Below are 15732 nucleotides of genomic sequence, written 5' to 3'. Positions count from 1 at the left end.
GTGCCAAGGATTGAGGATTCAAAGAGAATGCCTACCCTCAAGGAGATTACATTCTAATACAGGACACAATGTATGTCCAGGTAAGTAAGGAGATTACTCAATCAACAAGCATTTATTTTGCACTTACAAAGCACAAATGAAAACAATCCCTGTCATCTAGAAGCTTACATTCTAATGGAGGAGACAACACCTACATACATACAAGTGTATAATTCTCATAAAACCCAAGATTTAAAAAAAATTTGAGAAAACATTTGAGAAAAAGAAGCTTGGCTAACTCCTTGAATCAAGAAAATGAACTGTTTGGAGAAGGCACCATGAAGATGCCTGAAGAAACCTCCACTGCATAAGAAGATCCAGAATGAACTTTGGAGTATAACTGATTGAACTGAAGGGAGGCTAAACACATGCCCCCTGATTGGCTTTTTGTCAATGCGCCTAGCAAACATTGGCTTTTCTATTTCCCTCTTATCTGTAACTATTGTAGTTTCCTCTTAGAAAAATGCAAAATTGTATGCACCTGTAGCTAGAAAATCTTTAGAGGCATAAGATAAGTTATGTTTAAATGATCCATTGGGGAGACGAGTCTCCCAAAGGATCATAGGGGGGATTGTGAAAGGGAATTCTTTATTCTCTTTGTCTATTTTGAGTTAACAATTACTACCTCACCAGACTGTAAAGTGTGAATCAGACTTTCTTTTAGTACCCCTACTTAGTACCTCACCAGACACTAAGTAAGAGTGTTCTCAAGTCAAACAACAACTCGATCAGTAAGGAAATTGGGAATACTTTTGATAAGAGTTTACACTTCCAGAAGACTAGAAGAAGATTCTGCAAGTTACTGCCCCTTCTGGGCAGTGCTAGACAATTTGAAAGCTGTGATTGGCCTCTGTGAAGAGGGGAAGGGACAAGAAGTCACTATAAAAGTCCTGAATTTCTAGGGCTAGATTTTGGCTTCAGAAGACATCCTCGACAGGTCATCATCAACTTGGACCTCATCTTCAACTGGTGACCTGCCTCTTGGAGGTAAGTTGGGACTTGGACTGGCTCTTGGGTGAGTGAATAGCTGGCTTTCCTTTCCTGACTTCTGGAGAGAGATTAACTTAAGTCGAGAGGTAACAAGTCATGCCAGGCTGAGCACTGGAGCAATATTTAGTGTGATAGGCTAAATATCTTCTCTACCCTCTTTTTGTATTTCTCTTTGTAAATAAAAACTATTAAAAGTCATTTTGACTTGAGCTGTAACATTTTATTGGCAACAAGATTATTTTAGAATCTTCATATATTTAGTCAAATCATTAATTTAATTCCTTAAACAAGCTATAAACAGAGTAGATGGAAGGTAACCTGAGAGGGAAATGTACGAACAACTGGGAGGACTTGAAAAAGCCTCCTGCCAGAGGTGGCATGTGAGCTGAGTCTTAAAGAAAAGCAGAGATTCTAAATGGCAGAGGGGAGGCAAGAGAAAGGAGAACTGGAGAACTGAAGCTTCTTTTATAAAATGTATAAGCCCATTGTGGACAAAGATAAGATAGGTGGCTAGGTGGTACACTAGGCAGAATGTGGAATTTGGAATCAGGTAAAAGAGTTCAAATCCTGCTTTAAACATTTATTAGTTATATGACCTTGAACAAATCATTTAACCTCTCTCAGTTTTGGTTTCCTCATTTGTAAAATGGGGATAATAACAACAGACCTTGCCTCCCAGGATTGTCATGGGGTTCAAATGAGTTAATACATATAAAATGCTTTGCAAACTTTTATTTTATAATAAAAAATAATAATAAATAATAATAATATGAAATAAATAATAATATGAAATAATGAAAATTAACAAATGAATGAATGAAAATAATAAAAAAATAAAAAAATTTTATTTTATTATTATTATCTTTGTCATTGTTAATAGGAATTGATCTTCCACTATACTTCCCCAAGATATCACCAAGGGAGCATTTGCTGAGGGCAGAAGTTCTGGACTAAGTGTTTACTTGCTCTTAAAGCAAATCTCTGATTATCATGATAGTGACATGAAACTTTGTATATAGTCTATGGTCTTCAAAAGTCTTAAAGATTCAAGATCATTTGAGACTATTCTGTACAAAATAGCCTTAAAGGGTTTTTTAGAGATAAAATGAGTCAACCACAAGTATAATTATAAGTTACTGAGCATACATATATATGTAACATACCACACAAATGTATGGCCCTTATTTTAACTGTTGTCCACATCCTTTCAATTTTCCCTTTATCTAAGTCTATCCTTGGGACATAAATTAATATCTACATCCTTGTTCAAACCAGGAACTGTATAACAGGATTTTTTAAATAATGTTGAGTTCAACAGACATGAGATAATGTTTAATCTTGTATGAAGTAACTTTTAATGTCTCTGGAGCATATATCCTGCTGTTTTACCTTTTGAATCAATAATATGTTCAGGACAAAGGTCAAGGTAAGGGAGGATACTATAGTGAAAAAGGGCACAAGATTTAGGAATTGTAATTTAAAAAATTTTTAATAATAATAATGATAGCATTTATGTAGTGCTTTGGTTTGCAAAGTGCTTTAATATGTTACTTAATTTGCTTTTCACACAACCCTGTGAGATATACGCTATTGTTATCCTTATTTTATAAATGACAAAATTGAAAGAGACAAAGATTAAGTGACTTCCCTCAGTTCACAAAGATAGTATTTGAGGCAGAATTTAAACTCAGGTCTTCTGGACATTCTATTCATTGTGCCATATTGCTGCTTCATAAGTCCTTACATAATTAGACTTGGGACTGAAACCTGACTCTGCCACTTACTAGCTTCATGGATTTGACTAAGTCATTCTAACTTTCTAGGCCTTAATTTCCTTATCCATAAAAAGAAACATCTAGGTTAACTTATCTCTGAGATTCCTTCTGGATCTAAGAAAGGCAAGTAAGAAAGAGAACTATTTACTGAAAAGAATATCTTAATGGGCCTCAGTGAATGTTCAGTATTTCAAGATCTGTTATGAGATCTTAAAGCCTTACCTTACATTTTCCCAGGATAGCTGCTGGTTGCCATGTTGGATCTTCCAAGTCTGCAAGGATCCCCAGATGGGAGCACACTGAGAAGTGGCAACCCTTTTCCTCAATCCAGGATTTAATAGCTTACAGTCACATAGTACTTTAAAGATTAATGTACTTTCCTTACAATCTTAAGAAGCTGTTAGAGCAAGCATTATTATCCCTATTTTTTCAACTGTGGAAACTCAGGCCTAAGAAGTTAAGTGACTTGCCCAAGGTCACAGCATTATAGAAAGCGTGACTTTAGACCTGTCACTTTAACTTCTCTGGGCCTTACAAAGTAGGCAGGACCTTTTTTTATGGCAACAATACAGCTAAAACTGAAAGCTAGTATTATATGCAGTGGGGAAAACATTAGAACTCTTCTCAGAAAATGCAGGCATAAAGCAAGGACACTCCCATTCCCCCTGTTATCTCACATAATTCTAAAAATATTAGTAATAACAATAAGTCAAGAAAAATGAAGGCATAAACATAATCAAAGAGGAGATAAAATTATCCCTAAACCCTGTTGGTTTACCAAAAAAACTCTAAAGAATCAACACAGAAAATAACTGGAAACAATATCTTCAGTAAAGTAGTAGGATTTCTTTCTTTCTTTTTTTTTTTTTTTAAACCCTCACCTTCAGTCTTGGAGTCAATACTGTGTATTGGCTCTAAGGCAGAAGAGTGGTAAGGGTAGGCAATGGGGGTCAAGTGACTTGCCCAGGGTCACACAGCTGGGAAGTGTCTGAGGCCAGATTTGAACCTAAGACCTCCCGTCTCTAAGCCTGGCTCTCAATCCACTGAGCTACCCAGATGCCCCCTAGTAGAGGATTTCTATAGTGGTATTTCTATATAGCAATAATAAAATTCAGAAAGAAATAATATAAAGGGAAGCATAAATATGGTCATTCAAAATAAATATAAAATGCATAAATATTTAGGAGACAATTTTACCAAAGCACACTCAAGACATGTATAGATACAATTACAAAACATCATTTAAAGAAATAAAACATAGCTCAAATAACTGGAACAAAATTCAGTGTTCATGCTCAGTGTTCACTATTTCAATGTTAATTAAATTAATTTATAGACTTGGTGCATTACAAAGAAATGACTCATAGAACAAAAAAAATAACAATAATTTCATTTGGGGAAACAGAAGGTCCAGACTCTAAAGGAAACTGATGATCAAGTGCAAGAATAATGGGAGAATACCGCTCTCAGCCCTTCAATTATATTATAAAGCAGTAATCTCCAAAACTACTTAGTACAGTTAATAAACTTTAAAAAATAGATCTGTGCTATAAACTAGATAAAAAAGGAACAAAAACAAGTGAACTTGCTAACAGTGTTTAATTAATTCAAGAATACAAATTACTTCCAGAAAAAGACCCACTTTGACAAAAATCATTATGAAAACTTGAAAAAGTGTTTCAAAAAATTAGGATTAAACCAACAGATTACACTATATACCCCAATAAGCTAAAAATGTATGCATGAGCTAGGTAAGTCATGTCACACACACACAAAAAGTTTTAATAAGCAGAGTATTTTTTATACTCATGTTGAGGGAAAGAATTGTTAACTAATGTTTAAAAGTGATCACAAAAGATAAAATAATTTTCTTTACATAAAATATAATGTGTTTTACATGAATAAAACCAATACAACTAGGATAAGAAGGAAAGCTATTAACTGGCAATAAAAAATCTTTTGCATAAAATATCTCTGATATGGGCATGATATCCAAGATGTACGAAAATTAGTAAGAATATGTAAGATAAAGATAAAGAGTCATTACCCACATGTTCAATGAATATTAACAAGACTATAAGCTGGACCTGTGATTTCACTGCCACTGGTAACTCCTGAAAGAGGAAATTCCTTCTAGCAAAGCAAATCATCACTTTCTCTTCAATTCTGTCTTAACAGATTACCTTAGACCCCTGAAGAGGTTATGTGACTGTCTCAGAGATAGTACTTGAATTTGGTCTGTCTGGCTCTAAAGTCAGTTTTTTTTAATCTATTTCTATCATACCACAGTGCCTCTCATGAAGAAAAGAAGACTCAAAAGAATTGCAAACTATTATCAACTATATGAAAGAATCATCAATAATGAGAAAAAAATATAAATCAAAACAACTTTGGCAAACTGACCAAGAGGACAAAAGATGGGAATAGTCATGTTGGAAAGATTGTGGAAAGAAAAAGAACATACTAACATATATGTGGAGCTCTTAATTAGTCGAACCATTCTGGAAAATAATTTGGAAGCATGCTAAGAAAGCAGCTAAAATGTTCATGCCCTATCTAACCTAGAGATCTCACAGACAAGTATGTATCCCAAAGAGTCAAAGATAAAAAGAAAGGCTCGATACACATGAAAATATATTTAGCAGCATTTTAAAGTAGTAGCCCAAGAACTAGAAACAAAATAGAACCTCATCAATTGGAGAAGGCTAAACAAGTTGTGGTACATCAATATAATGGAATACAATTGTATCATAAGAAATGATGATCATGATAGATAGAAAAACATGGGGAAACATATGAAAGGATACAAAATGTACTAAGCAGAACAAGGAAAGCTGAATAGGACTACCATGAGGTAAATGGAAAGAACAATAATAAATAAAAATTGAATACATGATTATAATGTCCAAGCTTGGCACCAAAATAGAGCTATAAGGCTATAGGTGTGGAGTACTAATTGGACCCATTGGACTTGGTTGTTGTGTAGGTTAATTTTGCTAAAGTAATTTTCTTTTTCCTTTTTATTCTTTGCCTTAAGGGATTGTTCTATGTGTGGAAGAAAAGAGAGGTGTGAAGTGAAAAATGAAGGTGATACGAAGATGAAGGAGATAAAATTTTTTTAAAAGAATTCACCAACCTGGAGAGTGCAACCTGTGCAGAAGTTCAGTAATTAAATTCTAAGAGGTTTAATAATGCTTGAATATTTTTAGTATAAGAATTTGCCTTTTTGGATACTGTGAGTGAACAATAAGACTCAGGTAACAGTGTACCTATCAGGGTCACAGCTAGTCAAATCTTTTCTAAGACAAGGTTATTTTCTCTTTGTTCACTAGTCAGTCTACATTTGATGAATGTCCCAACATAGCACCCAATTAAGATTAGGCAGTACTTTTGAAAGGAGGGTCATACAAACGTCAATCCATGAAACCCAGTGAGTTCCATAACATATTTTGTAAATGAAGTTGTTTATCAGAAGCTATTGTGAAATAATTACATTTTTAAAAAATATTCTAAGCTTGTATAAAGGAAGCCTGAACCTAGCTTTTGTCTCTTCTAACTTCTAAAATCTTCATTTCTGTAAGAAGACATTTTTATTACATTTCAATAGCTATTCCATGAAAGCAAACTTTAATTACTTCATCTGATCTCCATGATTTTAAAATAATATATACAAGAAGGATCCAGTGATTTGAAAATGTCTTAAGTCCCATGCTCTAAAAGACTGAACTTTGGTAAAATTGTGAGGCATGTTTGTGGAATCCCAAGCCCGAAAGAGTACCCTAGAGGTCATTTTATCTCACTAATGGACTAGATGAGGTAACTGAGAACTAGAGATGCTTTAATTTGCCCAAGATGTTTTATTTCTTTAGTTCCCCTGGCCTTAACATATATTAAATCTTCATTACGTTTCTTGGAAGTCACCAATAATGGTGGTAATAATGAAGATCCAACATGTAGGGCTGACCCTCCTCAAGTTTTAGGTTTTCAGTTATTTTAATTTCCACCCAGCCTAAATCTTTTTATGAGCTGCTTCCTTGGAGTCATCACATACTACTCTTTCAATAACTCAATCCATTCCTTATGTATTGGGCATAGACTTTGTACTCAGCATTTTTCTAAATACAAAAAGAAAATCATCCAGTCAAAAGAATTTAGCAAGGTTCTGTATTAGGACCAGAAGAGTTGCAGAGAGTATTAATCCTGTTCCTTGGCTTTGCTGAGATGACAATCTATGTAGGAAGTTAAGACACATAGGATTCAGGTGAGTAAAGAAACCAGACAAATGAGTGATGGAGTTTTGACAGAGATTCAAAGGAAAGAGAGATGACTTTGGCAGAGAAAGTTTCATGGGGAAAATGAAATCTGAAGTGAGGATGGATACGGTTTCAATAGGAAGTGAGAAAGCTGGGTAGGATTTCATGAAAGGTATGAGCCATTTCTCCCATTCTCTCTGGTCCCACATTTCTGATGGGGATCATCTGATGAACTAATCTGAAGTCTTCAAGGATGCTAATGGTAATATAATTCAAACAATTCAAACATTTACTAAGCTATTAATCATGTGAAACACATGGTACTATTGAGAAACACAAAACTGAAAAGCAATCCCTACTGGCAAGGAGTTTCAATGTAAGAAGAACGATAAGAATATGTTAAAAACTATAAAGCTCAAAGCAGAAAATGATGATAGGAGCAAAAAAGAAACATTAAAAAGTATGAAGATTCTGAGAGGTCGAAATATTGTTCACATTTGGAAAAATCAAGAAAGATGTTGCTAGTACAAAAGCCAGGAAATGCAGAAAAGCCTGAACTACACAGTTAGCAATCAAGCCACTGTGTTCTGGAGGTGTCATTTAGTGGGCATACTTCAGGAAATCTACAGCAGTGTCTGCTTGCAGAAACTCAATTGCTAATGGATGAATTTGGCCATCTAAGGAGAAAGAATCAGATGCATGTAAGTATCCCAGGCTCAAGAGGAGAATGACTCTAACCTCTTAAGTGTTCACTGTTTTGTTTCCTCCAGTGCACTGACACACTCCAAGGCAGTCATAACATCAAATGCCCTGTGTCTTTTGAGTCTTCCTCCCCAAAGAATTTTCTACAAAGTGGAAGAGATATACTTAGTACCTTCCCCAGAAGCAGAGACTCAAGACTATTAGCAAAGATAACAGTCCACAGCGATGAGACCACTGAGATACAACTCAGTGTATTGCTGAGCCTGACTGCTCCATCATCCTAAAAAATGTTGAAATCACAGACATAACACTGAAAACAGACAAAGACATTGCGAGATCTGTTCATAGCATTGGAGACAGCCTACAAAAATACACAGAAACAGGAGAAAAGAAGGTAATATTAGGGGACAGATAGATGTCTAGATTTGCCAGAATATAGAGCTCCTGAAGGGAAGTCAGGTAAAAAATAAGGCTGTAAACAGTTGTGGCTAAACAAATTGTGGCTCATGAACATATTATAATATTTGTGTTAAAAGAAACTATGATCATAAAGAATATAGATTCATAGAGACATCTATAAACTGATACAAAGTAAAGAAAATAATATACTACAACAATGTAAACAAAATGAATAAAAAAAAGAAAGCTGAATTCTCTGTGATTATAACAACATGGCCCCAAAGACAACATGAGAGAATATAATTCTACCCTTCTGTGCAGAGGTGGGGTACTATAGGTATTGAATACTGCATATATCATCAAATATAAGTTTGCTGGTTGATTTTACTGGGCTGTTTTTTTCCCCTTTTTAAAAAATTTTTTTCTTTGTTACAAGAGACAGCACAATGGATGGAGAAAGGAGGCTCAACATAGAGAAATGAAGTTGATACAAAAAACAAGAGATATCAACCTTTTTTTCCAATTAAAAACCTTTTTCTTGTCTGTAAAGGTGGGAATACGGGAAAATGTGTGAGTTTTTGGAGTCAAAGTGTGAATTCTAGTTCTGTCACTTACCTGATGAGTGACCTTAGGCAAGTCATTTCTTGGTTGCCCCATCTTTAAAATGAGGCAATTGGACTAGAGAGCAATGTGGCTCCTTCCAGCTCTGGCTCTATGATCCTATGATCTCTAAGGTTTAATCTAACTTTAAATCCTATGATTTAAGTACAGAAACTAGGATTCAAACCGAAGCTGTCTGATTCCAAAACAAGCAGGCACATGGTATTGGTTCTAATTGTCACAATAGATAGTGTCATTCTTGGGTGGGTACCACCCCCAGAGGTCCTAAATTTTTATAAGAATGAAAATAAGCTTATCCCCACAAAAAGGTCTGGGGAAGCCTCTGTGTGTGGCTCCTGCCTCTTCCCCAAAAGGAGGGTAGGTACAGGGCCCAAACTGCAGCACCTAAGTAAGCCTGCTAGCAAACTATGACTGAGCCTATCTCGATGTCACTGCAGAACTGTCACCGCCTGCTGGGATGAGCCACATGCTGAGACTTAGCCAGCTGCATCCCTAGGCATCTCGCACCAATCAGAAAGGGGTGAAGGGCAGGAGGAGGCTATAATTATCCACCCAACACCAGTAAGCCAGAGAGGCAAGATCATGCTGTCTTCCAGATGTTTGCAGATCATTAAAAGAGAAAATTAAGATGTCATTAGAAAGGAATTAAATAATGTGTATGTTGTCGTGACAACTGAAAATACAGGGCGGCATTTACTGCTCAGGTGAAAAAATTGCCCACAGCAAGCCCCACCATGACAGCTTATGAACAGGTGATGAAGGAACCTCTGTCTTACCTGTAGTTTTCCCCCTATAGAAAATCTTCATGTCCATCAAACCTGTGAGCTGGCTAACCAAAATCTCCATCTGGGACCCACTATACTTGGAGGCTCGGAAGATGCTGAGTTGAGACCAGTCATCCCAGTAGATTTCATTCTGGAAAGGAAAATGTGATTCCTTATTCCTTTGGGATTTATAGTTCCAGATATGCTATGCTCTGTCTTTCTTACTTTTCCCCTCTCTTACCTCCTCCCTGCCAAGACAGAGCTGAGCACCCTGTCCAGTTCACAGTGGACACTTGATGTCCCACAGAAGAAGTGACTCATCTGGCCTAGGAGAGCAAGGATTTGTCATGCTGCCCCAAGCCCATGGCACAGAAATAATGGAAGTAACCACAGCCACCAAATGCAACTTCACATGTATGGGATAAAAACTCACCAGAGATGCCACGACAGCCTGTTTCCCTTTTCAACCCCAGATGTCAACCCATAAATTGCTACAAGGGAGAGGGAGGATGGGACAACAGAAAGAATAGCAGGCCCAGAGTCAGGAGAGGCCCTGGATCCTCCTTCTAATCCTGACTATTGTGGGATCATTAGCAGCATTCTACCCCTCAATTGTGAAATGTGGATATAATAAAAAATAATACTTGCACTACTGACCTCATGGCTTTTTGGCTTTTTTTTTGGTAAGAAAAGTATTTTTTAAACCTAAAAGTGCTAAAAACAGGCAAACTGTTCTTGTTTCAAGAGAAACAATGTTGTCCTCTAGAAACTTGCTAGTAATGAATATCAAGATGGCAGGCTGACCAGCCCATACTCATAAGGAGATAGAATAAGGAAGGAGCAGACTGCAGAGAAATCAGAGAAATCACCACAGGGCAGAGAGGGTAAGAGCATGAGGGGAGTAGTGGCCTGCTCCATCTCCCAGCATCTCTGCTTTCATCATGCCATGATGCCTAACCTACAAAGGAGAGAGGTTAAATCCTGGAAAGGATGTAAATTAGCTGCTCCAAACCAAATTCAGAAATGTCTCAAATTTAACAATTAAGAGTGTTGACTTAATATGACCCGATGGCAGATTCACAAACCCAACTAAGATATAAGCCCCCTTAGCCTTTATGAATTACTTGTCTATCCAACAGAGGGAAAATCCAGGTAAGTACCTTAAAGACAGCGATTGCATAGGGGTGAGGGAGACTATCCAGGATTACAGAGCGCTGCTGGCCATTGAAGTTGATACGCTCAATGCAGTCCAGATATGCATCTGTCCAGTATATCCACTCATCATCCACAGAGATGCCATTGGGCCACTTTACATCCTCGGAAACAATGCGATAGATGGAAGATCCATCCATGTTGGCTCGATAAATTCCAGGCTTCAGGTCACCCCAATCAGTCCAAAACATCAATCTGGTTTCAATCCATGAAAGAGAATATTCTTGTTAAGACAAAGAACATGGGTCCTCAAATCCTGATTCAACAGAGATAAAACATTTCTAAAGAATGAGCAGGCTATGTATAGGCAGCTAGATAGATAAAGTGCTGGACCTGGAAGTCAAGAATACCTGAATTCAAATCATCTCTCTGATATTTACTTAGCTGTGTAGTCCTAGGGGCAAATCACTTAATGTCTCTTAGGCTGAGATTCCTCATGAATAAATCTGTAAAACGGGGATGATAATGGGGCCCACCTGAGAGGATTGTTGTGAGGATCAAATGAGATAATATACACAAAACACATGGCCAACCCAAAAGTGGTATATAAATTCTAGATACTACTGTTATCTCCTGCATTGGGATTTTAAACTAAGAATATCTATAGTGCTGTGGGAGTTGTAGGTCGGAGAGACTAATCAAAATCATTTCCTTTGGAGAGAGGGAGAGAGAGACAAAGGGACAAACAAAGAGAGAGAGAGAGAGAGAGAGAGAGAGAGAGAGAGAGAGAGAGAGAGAGAGAGAGACAAACGGACAGACAAAGAGACAGACAGAGAGAGAGAGACAAAGAGACAGAGACAGAGAGATAGAGTGATCGTGTATGTGTATGCCCCTACACACAGCTCCAAAATTATCTTTTATTTTTTTTAGGTTAAATGGCTTTGTATTCCCTGAACACATTCCACCTAGAAGAAAGGACAGAGGGCCTAGACATGGTAGGCAGTAGGGAAAAGATATACTGATATTTAAAATTTTCTATTGTATGTGTGAATATATACAAGTATATATACATATATGCATATATAGCCAGATGTGTATGTGTGTCTATAAATAAGCCACAGCAATTCTCAATTCTAAGTTCATTATTTCACTGTCCAAAGTTCCTCTGATTTTTTACCTTTTCTGATGTTACTCTAGCAGATACAAGATGTCTAGCATATCAGGCAAATTCTGAAGTTCATTAATAAAGAGGGAATCGAGTTCCTTGTCCAAGACTCTTTATTGTGATGGAGTGGATAACACACTGGATTTGGAGTTGGGAAGATCTGGGTTGTAATCCTGTCTTAAGACATTTATCAGCCTGGTGACTCTGGGCTAGTGGTCATTCCTTTCAGTTGGCTTGGTTTCCTCATCTGTAAAATGAGGAGGCTAGAACTCTAAAATCTCTTCTACATCTAATTCTGTAACCTGATGAACCATGTCATTTTCTATAATTCCAAACAATTCTAATTTAGAGATCATCTCTAGCCATAGAACTATGAAATGGATAAAATGTTTAGTTTATTCCAGTAGTTTTCATGTCAAGATGGATGCAATTGCTGGAGATCACTCAAAGGGGCCATGCATGCTTTTCACATTAGAACTGGACACTTACCCTTCTTTAGGGATGAGGGCCAAAGCCCTGGGTCGATCAAGCAAAGAGGAATTCACAATAGTAAGTCGAAAGTCTCCATCTGGATTGGCAACCTAAGGGAAAGAAATGCTATCTTTAGATGGATATATTTCCCAAAGAGCTTTGATTTTTTTTGCAGCAATTTCTACCCTATGTTAAAAATAATAACATTTCTTGGAAACAGTATGAAAAATAGGATAATAGAGGCCACAGAATGGAGTCTAAGATGGGAGGAAGTACAAGGGGTGATAACATGGGAAGGAACTCAGGAGTGAGGATGAAGTACTTGGTTAAGTGTTAAGGCAGAAAAAAAGATTCAAGGATAAGTGATCAAGACTAGATTAAGGAATTTCAAAGTTTACAAACAGAGAAAGGGAACACTTATTGTTGATGGCAAGATAAGGGGATGAGAAGGAATGGTGAAGTAGGCCCGAGGAAAACTGGAAAGTTAAGATTCTTGAGAAAGCATCAGCATGTAGAGTGAAATTCCCTAGCTGACACAATGGAAACAACTAAGCCTGGAGTCAGAAAGATTTGAATTTGAATACAGCTTTAGATATTAGTCATTTAAGCTTGGCCAAATCACTTAATCTGGCTGCCTCAGTTTCCTCAACTATAAAATAAAGATGATAATAGCACCTACTTTATTAGATTATTGTGAAAACACTTGGAACAGTGCCTGGCACATACGTAGGCACTAATAAATGTTTGTTCCCCTTTCTAAGAGCAGAGGCTGTAAATGAGACACCGAACTGGGAAAGGAAAGAAGGAAGGGAAGGAAAGAACAGAGAGGAGGAGGAGGATGAAGAGAGAGGAAGGTAGGGAGGGACAGAGGAAAAAGGGAAAGAAAGAAGGAAAGAAAGAAGGAAGGAAGAAAGGAAGGAAGGAAGGAAGAAATGGAGGGAGGGAGGGAGGGAGATAAGAAAGAGGAGGAAGAGAGAGGGAGGGAGGGAGATAAGAAAGAGGAGGAAGAGAGAGGGAGGGAGAGAGAGAGCAAAGGAGTCTTAGGAGTTGGTAGGTAACTCCTACCAGGATCTGGGCTGTGATAAATCTGTAGAGCATGAACCTCCAGCAAAGAGAAGGTAATGAGCAATGGTGGTAGAGGTAGAATATAGAAGTGGCAAAAGAGAACATTCCAGCTCTCCCATCATAAACAGTGAGTCCAAGGAAATGAATGAAATTTCAGTCAGTGCTGGGAAGAATAGAGAAGCAGTAACAATAATAGCATTTATATAATAGCTACTATTTGAAGGCACTATGTTAAACACTTTAGAAAAATTGCATTTGATCCTCAAAACAACTCTGGGAGGAAGGCGCCTTTTATTTTCCCTATTTCACAATTGAGGAAACTGAGGCAGAAAGAGGTTAAGTGACTTGCCCAAGGTGAGACAGCTACTTAAGTGTCCAAAGCTAGATCTGAACTGAGGTCTTCCTGACCCCCTGCCCGGCATGCTCTCCATTGAATACCCTAGCTTCAGTGAAATCAGAGAGCCAGGGCTGAATGAGTATGTATCAGCTACTGTTCTGTTCTGGCTCATACCAATCTTTGTAGTCCCAGGAGCCAACACATTTGTAGGCACACACAGATTCTCAGAAATAGAAAGGATGAAAGAGGTCACTGTGTCTACACCTACCTGACTCGGAATCCCCTCTACAGCATCCCTGAGAAGTGGTCATCTAAGCCTCTACTTGAAGTCCTCCAGTGAGGGCGCCCCCCCCCCAACTCCCCAATATATAGAGGTGTCCCAGGCCTCTTATGGACAGCTTAAAACTGTAAGTCATTTCTCATACTGAAATCTGCTCCTCAGTAATCTTCAGGGATTATTCCCAGTTCTGCCCTCTTGGGTCCAGCAGAACAAGATGAAATTCTCTTCCATAAGACAGGCTTACAAGTCCTAGACTTGAAAGATAATGATCCTGGTCACCCTGCCTTAGTCTTCTCTTCTCCTAAAAGCTAAAAATATTCATTTGCTTCAACTGATCCATACCCTGGTCTCCAGTACTGTCACCATGTAGACCTCAAATAAGGCCGAAGAAGACCATAACATCCTCAGTGAGAACATCATCATCCTTGCTCTGATGCTATTACAATAATTTTTTGGGAGCCATAGGACACACTCCCTCTTTCTGTTTTTCAGCACTTTTCTATGGGTGGCCTTTCTCTCATTAGAATGTAAATTATCTGAGGAGTTGCTTCTTGCTTGTATTTGTAATTGCCAGCACTTTGCCTGGCACATAGTAAGTATTTAATAAATGTCTGTTGACGTAACAGGATCTTCCAGTAGCCTAAGAAATCATTATCTTTTTCTACAGGAACAGCTATGAGTCTCAATGAATAGGAAGCCAGGTCTGGAGATGGGAAGTCTCAAGTTCAAGTCTGACTTTGGACACCTCTTGTGTGACCCTTGACAAGTCACTTAACCCCAACAGCCTAGTCCCTACCACTCTTCTCCCTTGGAAATTATACTCTCTGGGAAAAGTTTTGCTTCTAATGTAGAAGGTACAGATTTAGTTTTTTCCTATCATATTTTTTCTAGTCTCATTTCCCCCATGTTACATTAATAAAGTTTTTTTTTTAACTCAAACGTAGAACTCTCTTTATCAATATTAAATTTAATCTTGAATTTGGTCCATTATTTTAGCACTCAAGAACTTTTTGGATCCTTATTCAACCTTCCAAGGTGTTAGATCTCCCTCCAACCTTTATGTCATTCACAAATCTGATATGTACACTGGTATCTTCTTCTGTCATGCTGGCTCCCAATGTCAAGTTTCTTCAATTTTGGAGACAAAATCAGGACCACCATGCTTTATCCAACCATTGAAAAAAAATGTGTCACAGGATAAGGTCAAGAATGGATGACTGGGGCAGGGGCAGCTGGGTAGCTCAGTGGAGTGAGAGTCAGGCCTAGAGATGGGAGGTCCTAGGTTCAAACCCGGCCTCAGCCACTTCCCAGCTGTGTGACCCTGGGAAAGTCACTTGACCCCCATTGCCCACCCTTACCAATCTTCCACCTATGAGACAATACACCGAAGTACAAGGGTTTAAAAAAAAAAAAGAATAGATGACTGGGGCAGGGGAGCAGCTGGGTGGCTCAGTGGATTGAGAGTCAGGCCTAGAGATGGGAGGTCCTGGGTTCAAATTTGGCCTCAGACACTTCCTAGCCTGTGTGACCCTGGGCAAGTCACTTAACCTCCATTGCCTAGCCTTTACCACTCTTTTGCCTTGGAGCCAATACACAGTATTAACTCCAAGATGGAAGGTAAGGGTTCAGGAAAAAAAAAAAAGAATAGATGACTGGGATACTCTATTAGAAAAATTACTGTACACTGATATCAAATATACTTTGGATTCCATCATTTAC

General features: G+C 37.9%; 1 protein-coding gene across 1 annotated transcript in view; it reads right to left on the bottom strand.

Annotated features, from left to right (window-relative positions):
- SORL1 (sortilin related receptor 1) overlaps positions 1 to 15732 on the bottom strand; it is a 246842-nt gene that overhangs the window by 70892 nt on the left and 160218 nt on the right. Inside the window, exons 19-21 of the mRNA XM_044669646.1 lie at positions 12350 to 12441; positions 10704 to 10950; positions 9556 to 9694 (exon numbers count right to left, since the gene is read on the bottom strand). Of these exons, the coding sequence (XP_044525581.1) occupies positions 9556 to 9694; positions 10704 to 10950; positions 12350 to 12441 (478 nt within the window). The remainder of the gene's footprint in view (positions 1 to 9555; positions 9695 to 10703; positions 10951 to 12349; positions 12442 to 15732) is intronic.

The sequence above is a fragment of the Gracilinanus agilis genome, chromosome 3, assembly GCF_016433145.1.
Source record: "Gracilinanus agilis isolate LMUSP501 chromosome 3, AgileGrace, whole genome shotgun sequence".
Classification (NCBI taxonomy): domain Eukaryota; kingdom Metazoa; phylum Chordata; class Mammalia; order Didelphimorphia; family Didelphidae; genus Gracilinanus; species Gracilinanus agilis.
The sequence above is the reverse complement of the archived record's forward strand: the minus strand, read 5'-3'. Positions and strand labels throughout refer to the sequence as shown.